This window comes from Chelonoidis abingdonii, chromosome 1 (assembly GCF_003597395.2).
Source record: "Chelonoidis abingdonii isolate Lonesome George chromosome 1, CheloAbing_2.0, whole genome shotgun sequence".
In the NCBI taxonomy this organism is placed as follows: Eukaryota; Metazoa; Chordata; order Testudines; family Testudinidae; genus Chelonoidis; species Chelonoidis abingdonii.
In genome coordinates this window covers 89,274,587-89,294,152 of record NC_133769.1, presented here as the reverse complement: position 1 = coordinate 89,294,152, position 19,566 = coordinate 89,274,587, and the positions used below count along the sequence as shown (strand labels likewise).

General features: G+C 41.0%; 1 protein-coding gene across 6 annotated transcripts in view; it reads right to left on the bottom strand.

Moving 5' to 3' along the window:
- Positions 1-19,566, bottom strand: part of CFAP54 (cilia and flagella associated protein 54) — a 208,781-nt gene that overhangs the window by 60,039 nt on the left and 129,176 nt on the right. For all 6 annotated transcript variants that reach the window (XM_032788533.2, XM_032788537.2, XM_032788538.2 and 3 more), the window contains 8 exons: positions 18,945-19,139; positions 18,122-18,209; positions 17,503-17,712; positions 15,026-15,092; positions 12,129-12,311; positions 8,412-8,498; positions 6,443-6,565; positions 4,695-4,748 (listed from right to left, as the gene is read on the bottom strand). In XM_032788533.2, coding sequence (XP_032644424.2) covers positions 4,695-4,748; positions 6,443-6,565; positions 8,412-8,498; positions 12,129-12,311; positions 15,026-15,092; positions 17,503-17,712; positions 18,122-18,209; positions 18,945-19,139 — 1,007 coding nt within the window. The remainder of the gene's footprint in view (positions 1-4,694; positions 4,749-6,442; positions 6,566-8,411; positions 8,499-12,128; positions 12,312-15,025; positions 15,093-17,502; positions 17,713-18,121; positions 18,210-18,944; positions 19,140-19,566) is intronic.

The following is a 19,566-nucleotide window of genomic DNA, read 5'->3' as shown; positions in this document are numbered from 1 at the left end:
GTGTACTGGAGTAGCCCGTCCGGGGTCAAGAACGCTGTCTTTTCTTCAGCTTCTTTGGTCAGGGGAATCTGCCAGTACCCTTTTGTCAGATCCAGTGTAGTCAAGAATCGGGCACTACCTAGTCAGTCAACCAGTTCGTCGATGCATGGTATGGGGTATGCGTCAAATTGGGATACTTCATTCAGTCGGTGAAAGTCATTACAGAATCTCGTGGTACCATCAGGTTTGGGCACTAGAACGATTGGACTGCACCACTGACTGTAGGATTCTTCAACAACGCCTAATTCTAACATTTTCTTTACTTCAGCCCTGATTTCCTCTCTTTTGGCTGCTGGGATTCGGTAGGGTCTCAGTGTTACCTTGGCTCTGGGGATCACGTGGCTATGGTGATAGGTCTCAGTTGTCCGCCCCGGTTTTGTAGAGAACACATCTCGATTGCGATTAATCATGTCGGCTGCCTCGATCTTTTGGATTGGCGTCAAGTCGGGTGATATCTTCACTTGCTCATGTAAATTATCCTCCCGGGGAAGGGTCTCCTGGGTGACTAAGCATGCTTCTTGATAATGCCAAGGTTTTAGAAGATTGATGTGGTAAATTTGCTCCAGTTTCCTGCAGCCTGGCTGCCGCACCTTATAGTTTACCTCTCCCACGGCTTCAATCACTTCCTAAGGTCCCTGCCACTGGGCCAACAGCTTGCTTTCTGCTGTGGGCACCAGGATCATTACTCGATCCCCTGGTTGGAACCGTCAAAGCTTTGCTTGGTGGATATAATGGGTCCATTGGGTCTCCTGTGCTTTCTCCAAGTGTTCCCATACAATGGGTGTAACTCGGGCTATCCGATCCCTCATCTGTAGTACATGCTCGATGTATGTTCCTTCCGGGATTTGGCTCCTTTTCCCAGGCTTTTCTGGCTATATCCAATATGCCTCGGGGGTGGCACCCATATAGTAGTTCGAATGGAGAGAAACCTGTGGAGGCTTGTGGAACTTCTTGGATGGCGAACATGAAGTAAGGCAATAAGTTATCCCAGTCTTTCCCATTCCGGCTCACTACTTTCCTGATCATGGCCTTGAGGATCCTATTGAAACTTTCTACAAGACCGTCTGTTTGTGGGTGGTATACAGAGGTCCATAGGGCTTGTACATGAAGCAACGAACAGAGATCTTCCATCAACTTGGAAACGAAAGGTGTCCCTTGATCAGTCAGTATCTCCTTGGGTAGCCCAACCCGGGAAAAGATCTGTACTAGCTCCTTAGCTATTGTCTTGGAAGCTGTGTTGCGTAGGGGGAACGGCTGCAGGAACGCTTCCGGTATCCATTGTCATGTCTAGTACAACCAGCACATGTTGGTGTTCCCGAAGCTGTCTTCTCTAGGGCCCAATCAGAATCATAGCTATGCGTTCAATGGTACCTCTATTTTGGAAGAGGTATCAAAGGGCCCGTAAGTGTGGGCGAGCTATGAGCTACACTCTGGACAGAGGTGCATATCGCCTGATGTCTACATGTACTCCTGGCCAGAGAACCTCCGCAGGATCTGGCCGGGTTTACTCTACCCTAAGTGTCCTCAAAACAGTGACTGTGGGTGAGGCTCAATGTGGCTTTTTGATGTTTTTGTAGGCACCAGAGTTGATGTATTCCTGCTCCTGCATTGTACCACATGGTACAGGAGATCTTTCTTCACTAATAAGTAGGGTCCTGGACCCAGACCTTCCCCTCCACTGTGCGTAGAGGGGACGGTTCGGGTTCTGTTGCATAGTCTGTTACAACCAGATGTTGGTGTTTCCGAGGCTTCTTCTCTAGGGCCCAATCAGAATCCTAGCTATGCGTAATGGTACCTCTAATTTTGGAAGAGGTACAAAGGGGCCCGTAAGTGTGGGCGAGGGGCTATGGCTGACACTCTGGACAGAGGTGCATATCGCCTGATGTCTTACTGTACTCCTGGCCGAGAACCTCCGCAGGATCTGGCTGGGTTTCTTACCCTAGATGTGCTCAAACAGTGACTGTGGGTGAGTGCTCAATGTGGCTTTTTGATGTTTTTGTAGGCACAGAGTTGATGTATTCCTGCTCCTGCATTTGTACCACATGGTACAGGAGATCTTTCTTCACTATAAAAGTAGGGTCCTGGACCCAGACTTCCCCTCCACGTGGGAGATCTGGTGGCAGTGCCCTCATGTACTGGTCGATGACCAGAACCTCTAGTATCTCTTCCGGACTCCGGGATTCTGTTTGCAACCACTTTCGTTAGAGATGGATGAGGTCATACAATTGGGACCACGGGGTTTTGTCTTCCTGGTACCTTCACTCATGATACCACTGGGCCCGCACTACAGTTGTTACCCCAGATCTGGCCAGGATCTCTGCCTTCAGCTTGGGAGTAATCTGCTGCAGCCTCTTCATGAAGATCGTGGTATGCCTTCTGGGCATCCCCACAAGGATGCCAGACCACTGATCTGGAGGCCAGGCCTCCTGTAGGGCTGTCCTCTCAAAGGCCAGAAGGTATGCCTCTACATCATCCTCCCGCATCATTTTCTGCAGCCAATGGCTAGCCCCTATGAGCCGTGTCCCATCACGGCCACGGTTCAGCTCTGTAAGGGTCTTTACATGGTTTACCAGTTCCCGCAACATAGCTCGATCTTGAGCAGCTTGGTCCATCAGCAGGCGACTAGTCTCTTGCTGCAGCCGCCCTGCTTCTTGCTGGGTGGCTGCCTGGATACAGGTAGCCTCCTGCTGGCCCGTCGTGGCTTATATCAATGCCCACACTATGTCATCCATTGTGGTGACAAAAATATTAACCCTCTCTCTTTTTTCTTTTAAAATCACCCTCTTTCTTCCACCGCACTGTGCACACCAAAAATCCCACCCCTGACACCTGTTGTGACAAAGTTCTTCCTCTACCTTGGTGGGTCCTGTGCTTATTGGAGGATTTTCTCACCTCAGTGATCTTCTCCTCTGGTGGAACCCACAGTCTGGGTCAACTCCTCCTGTGTCTGATCAGGAGTTGCGAGGTTTGGGGGGAACCCGGGCCCGCCCTCTACTCTGGGTTCCAGCCCAGGGCCCTGTGGATTGCAGCTGTCTATAGTGCCTCCTTTAACAGCTGCATGACAGCTACAACTCCCTGGGCTACTTCCCCATGGCCTCCTCCAAACATCTTCATCTTCACCACAGGACCTTCCTCCTGCTGTCTGATAATGCTTGATTGTCTGATAATTCCTCAATCCTCCAGTAGCACATCCTCTCAGTCTCAGCTCTTTGTGCCTCTGCTCCCAGCTCCTCACACACGCTCCTTCTCCTCTGGCACCTGCCTGCCTGCCTGGAGTAAGCTCCTTTTTAAACCCGGATGCCCTGATTAGCCTGCCTTGATTGGCTGCAGGTGTTCTAATCAAAGTAGCTAACTCCACTGCCTTCTAGAAAGATCTTAATTGGCTCCAGATGCCTTGATTAACCTGGAGCAACTGCCATTTGGTTACCATGGTACTAGGGATTTGTTTAGCCTGGGGCTAACATACCTGTTCCTTAGTACTTTACTGTAGCCATCTGGCCTTGCCCCATCACATAGCCCATTAACAAACACAATGGGCCATGGAAGAAGCTTATTCCCACCTGATAGACTTTCCTGTGGATGTTCCACTCAGAATATGGGTAATGGCCCCCGCTCTGACTCATCGAAGCACGCAAGGGCATGTGACCAGCTCATGTGACTCTGGACTACATATCGTGGCTGTACTTTTCCACAAAATTGTGCTGAGGGTTTTGTTTGCGACAATGAATTTCCCAACATATGGCAGAAAGTATAAAAGGCCCAGGAAACATCTCTATTTTGGGCTCTTTCCTGCTCTGATCTCTAGACTGTGAACCTGTACTAATGGGAGTATTCTAACCTAAGGACTGAAGACCTTCCAATCATTTGGAAGCAACCAGAGACTTAACAAGCCAGCAGTTTTTTTTCATCATTGCTTCAAGCCTGATGCAAGAACTTTGTAATTATTGTATGTATTTGATTCTTTTAACCAATTTTAACTCTTTCTTCTTTTCTCTTATAAATAAACCTTTAGATATTAGATACTAAAGGATTGGCAACAGCATGCTTATAGGGTAAGATCCAAGTTATATATCGACCTGGGCATGTGGCTGGTCCTTTGGAATCAGAAGAGCCCTGTGGTTGATGAAATTGGTAAATAACCACTCATCATTAAGTCTAGTGCCTGGGAGTTGAAACAAGGACTGCAATACCTAAGGAGGCTGCATTTCTGACTTCTTGTTAGCCAGTGTAGTAAGACAGAAATTTACTTTTGTTGCTTGTTTGGTATTTCTCATGGAAGAATAACCATTAGTTTTGCAGTGTGTCTGCCCTATTTCTTAGCATTTGTCTTGAATCTGGTATTCTCAGTTATGACCCACTGAGGCAGAGTGACATTAACCTCTATCCAAAGAGGCCTGTTGTGAAATTTAATGTTTATGAAGTGCTAAAGAGTGTTATTAACATATTATTATTATTATTATTAATAATAATAATAATAATAAAAGGAAATATTTACAGAGGCATATAATGGACAATACAAAGTTGTATAGAAAGCACAGAAATAGGTATATTCTCTAGGTCACATAATTCCTATTGACTCTAAGAGGTACTATGCAGGTGACAAGTTATGCTCTGCACTAATATTTTAGTTCTATGAGACAAAGTTGTTTTCTTACCTGTAAGTTTGCGTTCGACAGGAGGGGTTTTGATGAGTTGAATTTCTGAAAAGACTGTAATTATAAATGTAACAATGAATGATGAATGAGTTGCTGATGATCTTACAAGGAACTTGGGGGAAACCCATGTAGCGGCATAGTGTCATATGCTATATTGCCATATAAGCCTCAGTTCAGTAACGGATTTAAGCAAGTGTTCAAATGCAATTGACTTCAGTGTGGTTGAGCACATGTTTAAGTGCTGCTCTGAATAATGAAAGTTCCCAGAGGGCCGAAGAAAATACCACTAATGGTACTGGTGTCCTCTAAGGCCCAATCTAGCGGGGGTGCAATATGTTCACTCTCTTTAGGAAACAATACTGGTATCTTACTGTTGCAAGACTGTCAGCTTCTTAACCCATGAAGTGTCTTCCTATGGCATTTGTTTGAAAGAAATGTTGGCAATTTTAAATAAGATCATCTTTCTGTCTGAACACTTTTCATTTAAGTAATGTTTCATATGAAACCTAAGATTACTACGTATTAAAATGGAGAAAGGAAGATTTGTTTCTCCTTTTTTTTAGATTATTTGTGTTTTTGACATTTTGTATATTTTCAGCTTCTTTGTAATCAGTTTTCCTTAGCCCCGATTCTGGTCTCAATAACACTGGTGGCATAGGTGCCAACTTCTGCGTCCACCTGTGGGTGCTCGACCCCCGCCCCCCGTGCCTCCAGCCCTGCCCCGACTCCATCTCTGTCCTGCCCCCATTCCAACCCCTTCCCCAAAGGCCCCATCCTAACATCAGGAATCATAACATTCAAAAACCAGTAGGAGAATACTTTAACCTGTATGGTCACTCAATAACAGACCTGAGGGTGGCAACAGAAAAGCTTCAAAAACAGACTCCAATGAGAAACTGCTGAACTCGAATTGATATGCAAATTAGATACAATCAACCTAGGCTCGAATAGAGACTGGGAATGGCTGAGCCATTACAAACATTGAATCTATCTCCCCATGTAAGTATTCTCACACTTCTTATCAAACTGTCTGTACTGGGCTATCTTGATTATCACTACAAAAGTTTTTTCTCTTACTTAATTGGCCTCTCAGAGTTGGTAAGGCAACTTCCACCTTTTCATGCTCTCTGTATGGGTATATACATCTCCTCACTATATGTTCCATTCTATGCATCCAAAGAAGTGGGCTATAGCCCACGAAAGCTTATGCTCAAATAAATTTGTTAGTCTCTAAGGTGCCACAAGCACTGCTGTTCTTTTTACATGAAAGGAATGTTAAAGTTGCAAAATAAAATGTTTCAAGATCAAGAGATACCCAAGTACATACATCCTGAACTCTGTCCCTTTATGCATATTCATTATAAGAAAGGGTGAAATCCTGGCATCACTGAAGTCAGTGGGAATTGTGCCATAGACTGAAATCAGGCTAGGATTTCATCTATAGCCTTAAACTACATGTTCACATACTATTTTCCTGCATGATGCCTGCCTTACTCATTGTATAGGCTGGATGACACACAGTGAACAAGGAAGGTATTCAAAATTTATTTTTGTCTTCACTATTCAATGAATGGTTTTCTCCCTCATTCAGTGCATGTCGCCTAAATTACTTATTGCATGATGCTGGAGTACTCATAATTTCAGGAACTAGTAATGGCTCTACTGCTTGTAAAGGTTTTGGATCTTTATAATTCTATGAGGGAGAACCAAGTAAGGGTATAAATATAATTCAAGCATGCATATTTTACCATCATTTTCCCGGTAAGTCTGTAGCCTGCAGGTACTTTCCAGGGAATTTTTTCGCCATGATTGAGCAGACATAGTTCATAGAAAGCCTCCGCAAAAAATCCTAAATCTGTAAGTACTTTAATCTTTAAAGAAATAAGAAACTGAGATTTAGTTTTAGTGCCTTTTCTTAGTCATTCCATTTCCTTACAATACATTATATTAAAAGGGAAATTGTCAAGTAATTTTGACCCAAAGTTTGACCATTTAAAATGGACACAATTTAATGGAGAATGTTCTCTGCTAGACAGCTATCCTGTATATCTTATACTGAATAAATGAACCCAAAAGCTGAAGATCTCCTGTAACAACAAAAAAATAAATAAACTTTCTCCAAAACTGAAAAAAAAATTCAATTAGGGTTCAGGTTTGGTTAGAACTTTATAGTTATAGTTCAAGTCAGTTCCTGTGTTATCCAAATCAATGTACTCACCCCTCTCCATAATCCTCATAATTTCCTTGAGTTATCCAAACTCTATAACTGAACACTTTCACTTACAAGTTATGCTATTCGTAAAAATGCTCTCACACAGATTTAAAAGAACTTTAACAGGAGTACAAATGAAGTGACAAACCTATTCCAAAAGTTATGACAATGTTCTTGATGACATTACTGGTGTTGACAGTGAGTACGGAAGTGAATAAGGACAGCCACATTCATGAACACTCCATACTTTAAAAAATAAATTAAAAAGAGCAGGAGACATCTTGACTCCAGTGCCACACACTGGGGCTCGGCAGAGGTCCACTGAGGGATGAGGACAGAAGAGCCCGGTAAGTGCTCTCTCTGGATGACTGGAGCACTGAAGGTAAAGACTCGCCAAGGAAGCTCTCTTTTTGTGAGCCTCTCTTGTGGAGAGGTCGAGGCTCGCTTCCTGATAGTTTTGGAATTCGGAGCCTTATCATTGCTTAGGGATCTTGGTTTATGAAACTCCCTGGAGGACGTCTCTTGCTGAAGTTGGAGGGATTTCTCCATCAGAAGCATTTTCAAAGAGAGATCCCTATCGTGACTTGCTCTTGACTTCAAGTTGCTCCAGTGTACGCATTTCTGGGAGATATGAGTTTCTCCCAGACAGCGGATGCAGGATATGTGGCCGTCAGAGACCGGCATTGGTTCACGGCAGGAGTCACACTTTTAAACCCCGTTGAGCCCAGCATGACTTCAGTAAGCCTCTTCCCCCCTTCCCCGATAGATGAGGGTGGGAGTTAATTGAAGTGGTAAACCATGGAGCTATTTGTAAACAGAGAACTAAGTAAAGAATTTTTTTGTTGTTGAAGAAAAACCTCTAAGAGGTACTAATGAAACTATGTAACTAAGTATAGACTAATAAGAAGTTCCTATGTAACTTTTTTTTCTCAGAAAGTATCAAGGAGAGCACTGCCAGAAAGTATCAAGGAGAGCTCGGTCTGCAGCCAAGGATGGTTGAGAAGGAACTGAGGGGATGGTCGGGGGCACGCGCACTACAGGAGACCCCAACGGCTGCACAAGACTGCTCCTGTGCGTGCCCTTCCCCCAACCGAGTACTGCTGCGAAAAATCTCTGATCTCTGGCGCAGGGATGCACCGAAACCTAGAGTGGAGCACACACAGGGACACCACTCGAGGAAGAATCAGTGTTTGCCAAAGAAAAAGGCCAGACTCAGAAGGCAATATGTTATGTTCATATTTTTGACTATTGTAGGAGTCTTGATTAGTAAAGACAATAAAAAATAATAGTGATTTCAATCACAAAGGACTCTCATTCCATCAAGATGCTCATTGAGAGAAGAAATATTGAACAAGAACTCAAGTATAAAGTATTTCTTTTACAGTTCATGGCACAATGTTATATACCAGACAACAGTAAATCAATTACATTTAGTAATAAAATTAAATGAAAAGTTCATTCAAAAATGTAATATGTTGTAGCAGCTAGAAAGTTTATTACATTACCTTGAGGATTCTTCCTTCAATACATTTAACCGGGTCCCGACAAATTTCAGAAACAAAGTATTGGTACAACGTAAACAGTGGCAAAACCTGCAGAAAAAAATGTTAGGCAGTCTAGACATAAAAGCCAGAAAGTCTGCCAATACAAAAATATAGTACTGCAAAGTCTGTACATTAAAGAAAACACATGAAAGTAGCCTAATTTATAGTGCTAGTACTTCCATTGCCAACCTTCTGCTTCTCTTGTGTTCTATGAAGAATGGATACTTTACAAAATTCTGTAAATGGCTAAAGCCAATCCTACTATTCTGAAGAGCACTGTCTTTCATCTGATCAATACAACAGAATTTAAAGTTTCCTCAAAATTGTCCTCTTAGCTCAGGAGTGTTTGATGTACCATAAGAGAGTACATCTACTTGAAAGAATTTAGTACACAGGGTTGCTCAAAGAGTCTGCACTCTGATGCCAAAATTTTTCTAAAACAATAACTAAAAGGATAAAAATATACCTATGACATTATAAAATATTAAATACCTAGTCAAACATAATAATTTTCTAACTTAAACTATTTAGATTAGAATACAAATTGAATCCTGACAAGGCTCAGTTGAGTTGGACCTGCTTATCCAACAGTGAATGTGTCTCTTGAGCTAAATTATTTTTATTAGACAAAGTTAATAAAAGGTAAATGCTTGATCCTATAATCTTTATGTATGTGATTAATATTTAATTATCCAAACAGTCCCATTAATTTCAATTCAACTGCTGATCTAAGGGTAACTCTCACAAAAAAGTATAACGTACTAGGACCCAGTCCTTCAATAATAAATAAACTTTGTTCGCTATTTTACAGATTAAAATATACTCGGGTTAAAAATCATATTTGGATTAACATTGAAAGAACTTTTGTAATCTGCTTTACTGTTCACCACTTATACTGTTTGCTTTCTTTTTAATTTTCTTTCAATGTAGACAACAAAAACAAACTAGGCAGTGTTACTTTGGTTTATAGTTGTTTTCTTGTCAATGTCACTGTACAGTTCTCATGAACTAGTTTAATAGTGCCATGTCTGTATTACAAAGTCCTCAAGGGAATCTTAGTTTGTTCTTAAAATGTTTTCTCTGCAAATTTAAAATATTTCTGAAAAAAATATATTCTGTAAAATATTATTTTATCAAACCAAAATCTGGAGCCAAATTTGACCTCACTTTAAGTGTGCTTTAATGGTGTCCATTGTCCAAAACAGTCCAACAACTGATTACACTGTACAATGTAGGTGGAAACGTAGCTCTTGCCCTGCTGGTACTGCTATTGCAGTGCCTCTGATCTACGGCCGATTAGCTACTCTACCTGATACAGAAGCAATGTGTCTATAAATGTGCATAAAGAGGTGTGTGAAGTACTTCTTCAACTAGCAATCTGCTCTCTGAGACAGATAAGCAGGTGAGAGCAGGGCCAGCGCTTCCATTTAGGGGGCCTAGGCAATCGCCTAGGGCGCCAGGATTATTGGTGAGCGGCATTTTGCCGGAGGGGGCGGCAGGCGGCTCTGATGGAGGTGCCACAGTCGTGCCTGCGGAGGGTCTGCTGGTCCGCGGCTCCGGTGGAGCTGTTGCAGTCATGCCTGCGGACGGTTGGCTGCTCCCGCGGCTCCGGAGGACCTCCTGCAGACACCACTGTGGCAGCTCCAGCGGAGCCGCGGACTAGCGGACCCTCCGCAGGCATAACTGCGGCAGCTCCACCGGAGCCGTGGGACCAGTGTGCAGGGCGGCGAAATTGCCATGCGCCTAGGGCGCTAAAACCCCTAGCTCCGGTCCTGGGTGACAGTGTGTGTTTCATTAAAGTAGGAGAGAAAGAAGCAATCTGTATAGAATAAAATTAACCTGGAGGCTAGGAGGGGACAAAATTCAAGTGGAAAATGGGAAGGAACTTGGTGGAGGGCAGGGGTACAGACCAGAGCCTTGCAGCAGGACCTGCTGCCATAATAGCGGAAGAAGGTAAAATGTACTTTGTTGTGGATGAGATTGGGTGGGCAAAAAAAAAAAAAAAAGAGACTGTGGCAAAGTAATGCAAGTTTTTCTTTTTTTGTTAAATAAAGGTTTAAATACTTAAGCGAGGGATAGAAAGAAATTTGCTATTATACCAGGAGTTAAAGTATTTCTTACATAGTTTAAACAAGATTTGTTTTATTCTTTTAGTGATAAAAATTGTGTCTGAATTCCATTTGTATCTATATTAAGCAACTTTAAAAAAAATAGCATAGGAGAATCTGATTCTCTTGTGGGATTTGTGGGATCTAAGGTTTTTGTGGGTGGGAATGGAATAAAAATGCAAGAAACAATGTGGGAGTGGCTGGGAGTGGGTATTGCAGGGCAGGACGGAAGCAGAATTAAAGAAACCGTCCTGCGCAGGGCTCTAGTAAAGCTAATCAATAAGAGAGCGAAGTAGTGAAGACAGATCTTTAAGAGAAGGAAAAGAAAATGGGAGTGGGGAAAACAAAACTACAGTAACTTACTTACTGAATCTATAATTAAAGTTCTCTAATGTGCTTTGAATATATTGGATTTACACTCACTCTTGGAGTACAGGGGCTTGTGAAATCACATATATTATGTGTTTTCCTCCAGAGTGCTTAGGAACAGTAGACACATAATGCATTTTCAGCTTCATGTCATGTACAAGTGCCCTATCTATGCTATGCTAACAAATTGTAATCCACTGACAACCTGGACACACCGTGAGCGGTAGAAAAGCCAGCAGCTGCATCTACTTAGGACACAACATAAGCACAGTAGGTGTTTAGCTCTGCAGCCAATTCCATTTGTAAACTGGATAAAATCCTAGTTTATCTCTGCATCCGGCTTCATGTGAGAAGCACTTCTATGCCTGAGCTTAGCTCTACCCATTGACTAGTACTGACACTTTCAAAGAGGGTGGAAATAAATGAGAGAGAGAGAGAGAGAGAGAGAGAGACCATTACAATATTCCATCAACACTTCTTTTAACATCATGGCATGAAATAATACATCAGTATCACTGACCTTACACACCCAAAATGTACAGACCTAAAGCAGTCATTCTCAAACTTATTTGATCATGCCCCCCTTCTTTGTGTCTGCAGTAGTTTATACACTCTCGGGCCCAGCCACCCAGCCAGCAGCCATCGCTCTCTGGCCACACAGCTCTGAAGGCAAAGCAAAGAGCGGTGTCTGCTGTCCAGGTGCCCACCTCTGAAAGCAGCACCACCACCAGCAACATAGCAGAAATATGATGGGTGGCATGGTATGGTATTGCCACCCTTACTTCTCTGCTGCTGCTGGCGGCTCTGCCTTCAGAGCTGGGTGCTTGGCCAGCAGCCGCCACTCTCTAGCTGCACAGCTCTCAATTTGTGCAGAAAGTTTTTTTTCCCCCTAAAGTTTTTTTTCCCCCTAAAGCTTCTCATGGCCTGTCCCCCCCAAATACATTCCATGATGCCCCCAGGGGCACCCTGCTTCCTGGGGCATACACACACCCCAGTTTGAGAATCTCTCCCCTAAGGGATTAAAAAATGCAGAACTCTGTGCCATGACCCTGTTGCAACAGCCCCCAGACCATCAGCCAGCAAAGATAACAAGGGCTCTCTTCAAAACATGCAAGGTACCCACAACAGATTAAGCATAATAATTTTCTATTAAATATGATGACTTACAGTTCATTCATATATGTTTTTGAATAGTACTTACTACTAGATTTTGCTTTGCACAATGCAATTCAAATATAAGGAAACTCAGACTTGCAACTACAGAGGAGACATCAGCTCTGTAGCGATCAGAGAACAAATCAATGCCAGGAATAAGCCTGTGTATTTCATATTGTGCAAAGTCGCAATCAGCTGTAGGATGTGGAATAGAGACTTTAAACAGTGTCTGAAAATAATAAAAATGACATATTTGTAAGTATATATGCAGCTGTGAAGCATAAAAAAGGATGAACAATTCCCAAAACTCAAAATGAAATTCAGTCAACTTCTATATTTCACCTGGCTCCGAATGAAACCATGCACATTTGTAGAGGAATGATTAATGTTTTCATGTCTGAACCTTGATAGAGTAAGAGATCCGGCTGTAGATGGACAGAAGAGAGCATCAGATGACACTGAACAAAGCACAGAAGCAGATCTAGGTCCAGGAAAGCCACAAAGAATGTTTGTCTGTCTGAACAAGTAAATTATATTCAAGGTAAATTAAATTCAAAATTACTGCTAATTTGCTTCCAGTGGCTTTCTCTGTGTTCTTCTTGTCTCATCACTTGCTCTGACAGGCAGGATGACTATCATCATCAAGTATTTCCTGCTCTCTAATTCTCTCCTCTCCTCCTCCAGAATTTTCTGGGAACCTATGCAGTCCCTGAGCAGATTTATAACAACCAGTTGCATGGCAAAGGGAAAGATGCTAGTAGTCTTAATAATTTGTTGACTTAGGACTGGGAAGGAAGTCTGCAATAAACACACACACACACACACACACACACACACAACACACACACACACACACACACACACACACCCATCCATCCCAATAAACAAAATTACCACAAAAGAAGCCGCAGCAAGTATTCACTTCCTGCTAAGAAACTTTCCTAATGGGGTTTAGGGCTCAGCTCTCCAAGTCAGAGCTCATCCAAACAAGACTTTAGAAAGAGTGGAAGAAATATAATAGTAAACCTCCAGAGAGCCTCTTGAAAATGTGTCAGGTAACCCCTGGAGAGAACCCCAGCGAGTGGGAACATCCTGGATAGTGATGACCATCATCCTGCCTGCTAGCATCTTTGCTATCCTAGACCAAGTCACAGAATAGTACTGTTTATGACACATGGACAGTAAGTTAAATAGGGAAAATGTGTTTTCTTTGCATTGTTTACTAAAGTTGATCCATCTGAAATGGATTTTAAGGGGCTAAATTTGTAGAAGGGCGAGTATTGTACAAGATAGAAATGTTGCCTCTGAAATTGAAAATTCCTCCTATACAGAGTCTATGACATCACAATTAGCACTCATTGCCTAGAGACTTGCCATGTCTACACTACCACTTACATCGGCAAAACCTATGTTGCTCAGGGATGTGAAAAAACACATCCCTGAGCGACATACATTTCACCGGCACAAGTGGTAAGTGTGCACAGCCTCTCCTGTAAACATAGCCACTGCCACTCGTGGAAGTGGTTCTATTATGTCGATGGGAGAGCTCTTTCCCATTGGCATAGAACATCTACATGAGTGATCTTCAGTGGCGCAGCTGCATCAGTACAGCTGTGCCACTGTAAGAGCACTAGTGCAGACATGACTATACTGTTTATATATTCATACAGCAATGTGAAACACAAAATAGATAGCATAAATCAGGGCCAATAACTAGATTAAAGACTATACCAGAAAGAGGAAACCATGTTATAAAACAACCTTCCAAACCAAACAATAAGTTATGGGACTCTACCCTTGTCAGATACCATGACAGTGGACTGATCACATTTTGCAGCACACTCTTCCCCCAAGCTACAGTCATCTGAATGAACTAGAAGAGGTCCTACTCCAGTCATGCACAAGTATTTCCAACAGGATAATATTGTGATGATCTGACTAATACTATTGCTCTCTGATGCATGGAATCAACATTTTTCAGCTTTGTATCACAGGCGCTATAGCGCTAATAGATAATGGAAATTCTCCTTTTGCTCAAGTGTTAGGATTTTGTTTCTATTCTTGGTGAAGTTAACAGGGCTTCAGTCTGAATGAGTTCTATCCTCATGGATCAGATGGCAGAATAAGGATCCTAGGATGATGCATGTGATTAAAATAATGCTACAGATTTTCTATTCTCAATTTTTTTGGATGAAGTTGATTACGTTTCTGATGCGTACAGACCCTTGTACCTATAAGAAGTCCAGTTGACAGGATATTTTTGATCCCTCTTTCAGGATCCCTGTTTTTAGAAATGCCTCAAATCTCCATTCCCAGAGTATACAGAAGCATCTTTACTCCTGGCTTTGTTTCCAAAAGGTTGCATTCTTAATTTAAGGATCTTACTTTCTTTGTAAGTGAAATTTTTATTCATTTGAATGTACTGCCATACCTTTTAGAAGCAACTTCTAACACGGTTGAAATTTTAGCACGAATAGTCAATATTTTGCATTACCAGAAGAAACATTCTGCAGTGAATTTTTGTAAAGTTTCTATATTCCAAGTTACCTAGTTAAAAATTTATGACAATCTATGAAGAAGACTCTGTAGTGATCTGTGACAAGAAGCACCCTGCTGATATTGATGGTATCTACTTCAAGAGGAAAAAAAATCTATTTGACTGGCAAATGTTTTAGCCATCTTCATATTTCAATATTTTATTTCTTCTCTGGGAGACTAACTTCTTATTGAAATGATAATTTTTTAGACTAAAATACAGAAATAATGTTAAAAACCCCATAATGAACACAACTTAATGTGCATACATTGGCATCTACCTTCAATCTTGACTCTACCTAATTTGATACAGGAATATTTTCATATCATTGGTCATTAATTGAGCTTTGTACCTTGAAAACAATATGCCAACTACTGATTAAATTCTAAATGAAAATATATCCTTACCTTAAAGAGTATAGCAGAGAAGATGCAGCATTTAGTTCTCAGTCTCACATTTGATGTCAATATGTACCTGAGTAAGTATAACATATAAGCAAGACACTTGAATGTGTTCATTCATTTATGTTAATTAACAAAGCTTGTTTTCCCTACTATCATTATTATTATTATTATTAATAATGAACTCTAGCAGTTTTCCAGATCTGAAAATGTTAAATCACATGGCTTAATGAACTACTGGAAGGTTTTCAATATTATGGTGATGAGAGCAGTATAAGAACCTATATAGAAAAAAGAGAAACAAATAGATATGTGGTTATATCCTCCCTCATAATATCTCACCAGAGATTTCATGACTATTGGCCACTATTCTGTGTATAATATGTGCAAGGTGCTTTAATCTTTTGCATTTTATGGGGCAAAATCCTTACCTCTGCTCTAGACTTATTACTTGGGGTAAAAGGGCCAGAGCAGCATAAATGGGCTCTAAAAGACCTGGACATTGATGGAAAAGGATTCCCCCCATGCAGGAACTGAGGAAGACAGCTGTAAGGCTGCTTTCCCAGGACTCCCTCACAAGCCCAAGCTTTGACAGATATGGCAATTTCCTGCAACATCCTTGGGAGACCTAACCTGAATTAAATTTAAGTATCTTTGGGGTCCATTGTATTAAATGAATGGGTTATGTATAATTGTGGGCCAGTGTTGTATGTTACCTCCAGTGTGGGGATATGTTACATATGTGAGACCTGGAGGATCAAAGGACTATATTGTACAATGTGCCAGATAAGAATGGACTTGTGGAACAAAAAGTGTTAAGTGGTTGTCCTGGGGAGTATGTAGGGGGAGCTGAATGCAAATTCCACATCTCTGAGGAATGCAGAAACCCAGCCTTTTGAAAATATAACCTGAAGAGGGGTCACTGTCTGCTGATCACCTGTTACATGAGACCAAGATCAAAGGCCCGTGCTACAGAAAGGAAAAGGCTGAACTATTCCTGATTGTTCCAGTTCTGAATCTGAAATAATCATGAACTTGTAACCACAGGGAAAACACAGTTATGAGTTTTGATGGAGTGATACTTATCAGAGTCAGAGACTGGAGTTGGGGTGACCTGTTGTAAGCTTTTTAGCATGCATGTAGATTCTTTTATTGTTTTAATATGTTTTCTTGGTAATGCTCTTAGCTTCAGAATAAATGTGTTTACTTATAAAGCGCTATATTGTAATTCATAGCTGTAGGCCATTAGGCTGTCCATAGCCTTTGAAGAGAAAGTAAACAGGAGATGGTACCCTGTTTAGGCAGTCTGGCTTGCTGGGAATATCAGTGTAGGCAGGGAACTTGCACAGCCTGAAAAAACCCTGGTCAGGAGGCAGACAGTCGAGGGTTGCTACCCAACAGAGGTAACAGCTGCTGACATGGGTGACCTTGGTGGACCACGGAGGGGGAATACAGGTGCAGTTGCCCTGAACTGTAACATTCGCTTGGGGTGGAAGGGTACTGTGGATGGGGCCATAGTGCTGCAGAGATTCTGGGTGCAGTGTTGCCCAAGGCAGCCAGGGACAGGCTGCTGCTTAAGTTACACCTAGGGCTGCAGAGCAGTTCAGGATCAGTGGCCACAAAAGGTAATTTAAGCCACCTATGACCCTGCCCCTTTCCCTCCTCCTCCCTCTCGGCTGCTAATTCTGTGCTGTGCCTCTTAGAGGCACAGAACAGAATCTTAAACTATGGTCTTTTAATAGTATGCATACGATAGCTTGGCTGATGTAGTTATTTTTGGTAATCCCGCACACAACAGATAAAACTTCATCTGATCTAAGACTAATCAGAAAAATTACTATTTTCCCCATTAAATTTGCCCCAATATATTAATATTCATTAAGAGCACTGACTTGAAAATGTTGATATTTCTACTGAAAATTAATAAGGACATAAAGACCTTTTGGCTACAATTTGTCAATCATTTATTAGATTTTTATGTTTTATACATATATTATAATTCTATTCCTATGATCCCTCCCTATGCCATATGGCTGCCGTTAAAATCAAATGGCAGTGTTGGGAGAGGGGGCTGTCCACAGAGTGTTCTCAAGGAGGGCCACTTGCCTTTAGAATACTCTCCACATGCTGATCTAAAATAGCTCAAATCTGTTAACCTTCTGGGTATACTACAAAGTTCATGTGCTTGAGTGGGAATTGGAAGAAGGCTGAGAAAGCTGGGGGATTAATTTTTGTTTTAAGGAAAAACAGCGATGCAGTGTGGGAATTTACAGTTATACTGTATTGGGCATGCTCACTGTTAATTAGCAAGAGACATCATCAGGGTAATAGGAGAAGTGCAGCTGCTTTGACTGATTTTGTTTTATAACTCCTCTTTAATATGTTTTTAAATTTATGTCAGGGGCACTCAAGGCCTTGGATTGGCATTTGTTAGTGTGGAGTTCTAAAATCTAAAGAAATACATTAAAAAATAAAATACTTACTGAGCTATCTTAGCTGCTAAAACTGCTGCATGCAAGCACCCCCAAATTCCAGCTTGATAAATATATTTCTCACTAAAATGTTTAGAACTTCCATCTGTAAAGTCATCAGGAACATTTTTTGAAAACCCATCTGACTCTTGCCAGTTGTTAAGTACATCAGCTATTTTGAGTGTTTCATCAAGGGCTTGACACCAATATTTAAAAGCAGATCTGTAACATACAAAAATGCATCCATCCTATTGCTGACATCTTTTGGAGCAGAAGAAGAGTTTTATTCTGCTTTCTATCAGCTACAAATAATTCTTATTCAAACAGAAAACTGGAATCTAATTTGTAACACAAAAAATAGAATTTTTGATCATCTCACTAGACAATATATTACTAAGAAAAAATAGTTGTATGGTAAATGACACAGTTATTTTATAAAGATACAAATATATAGGTTCCAAAGAAAGCCATTGTTTAATACAGTTAGAGAAAATGGATGGGAGAACAACATGGAAATGAAGACAGCAGATTAACTTGTAGAAGAGCTGAAAGTCAGGAAAATTATTGATAAAATTACAAAAATAAAAACTGTATCATTTTTGTATCTACTGTTCATCCAGAGATTATGTACCTCTTTTTTCCTGCATAAAAGTGAAGATTTCCAAGTTCATGCAGAGCCTGCACCTTGAGGTCTCGCTGGTTATTTATTTGAAGAATTTCTGTTTTTCATCAATAAGAAAAAATCCATTATAACATTAAAACCATTACTGTATCTTGAACAACTTTGCAACAGAAATAAATTTGCACACAGGAAATAGTAAATAAGTTTATGAATATTTTATGTAAAGGTTTCTGAGGATTTGGGGATATTTTAATTTCAAAAGTGTAACTATGGACCCAATCCTATTCCCACTATCTCCAACTGGAGCAAGAGCAGGACATACATGTGAATCTGTTTCAGACCTACTAAATGGACAGAACCTGTTTGAAAATAAGCATTCATGATAAAAATGCAATTCTCTGATTTCTACAGGTTGCATACAGCAGTTTAAAAAAATCATAAACCCCCTTAGCTGTCAAATGGTTTCTTGGGAAAAGTCTGTAAAAAGAAGTAAAGGGACACTGTCAGATGATAAAATCATGAGCCAGATTCTCAACTGGTGTAAATCAGTGAAGCTTCACTGAAGTAACATTTTTCATATGAAGAGATAACTACTGAAAATTGTGACTGAGGTATTGGCTTGTTTTGGATCATACTGGGAAAATTATTTTTTATTGAGGCAGTGGGGGAGGGCAGGGGCTGTCCCATAAACACTATGGGGATGGGGAATACCTGCTGTGAAGACTGTCTGACGTGAAAGGGACAAAGAATAAAACTGCATGAAAAGGAACATGAACATAGTTATACAGAGTTGTTTGTATTAGCTGTAAACAAAAATATGTAAATATCTTACCAATAGTTTTTTCATATGAAGAGACAACTACTGAGAGCTGTGACTCAGGTAATGGTCTGCTTTCGACCATACTGGGGAAATTATATTTTTCTTGAGACAGGTCAGGTGGTTTTGGTAGAAATGTCAGTTCAGTTCCCACACTAAATTCCACTTTTCCATTTGAAAAGATCTGATTGGGTACTCTTCCAACGGTTTCTAGATCAGAAATATAATTTATTTACTAAATATAGGTTACAGCCATATTTCCTTCACATAAATGCTTCTATACTATATCACCCAAACAAAATATTTTCAGTGTATGATTTCTACATGGCATTTCTGATCTTTATAATAGCAGGTTAGAAGGAAACAGAAGAAATAGGTAACTTGTAACTAAAAGTGAATAAACATGGAGCAGAAAATCAGGCTGCATTTTTCAGAAACATTTTCTTTCCCTGTAGCATACATTAATTTGCCCTGAATAAATGAACTGCGATACACTGAGCATTACTTATACTCTGGATTTAGTCTGAAAGCATGCTAAACTGGTAAGTTTTAAAATGTTCCTATTTGTCCCATGTAGTTTTCAAGGAGAAATTTTCCAGGACCAGAAACTCAGTCAGCAACTCAACAAAATGTCACT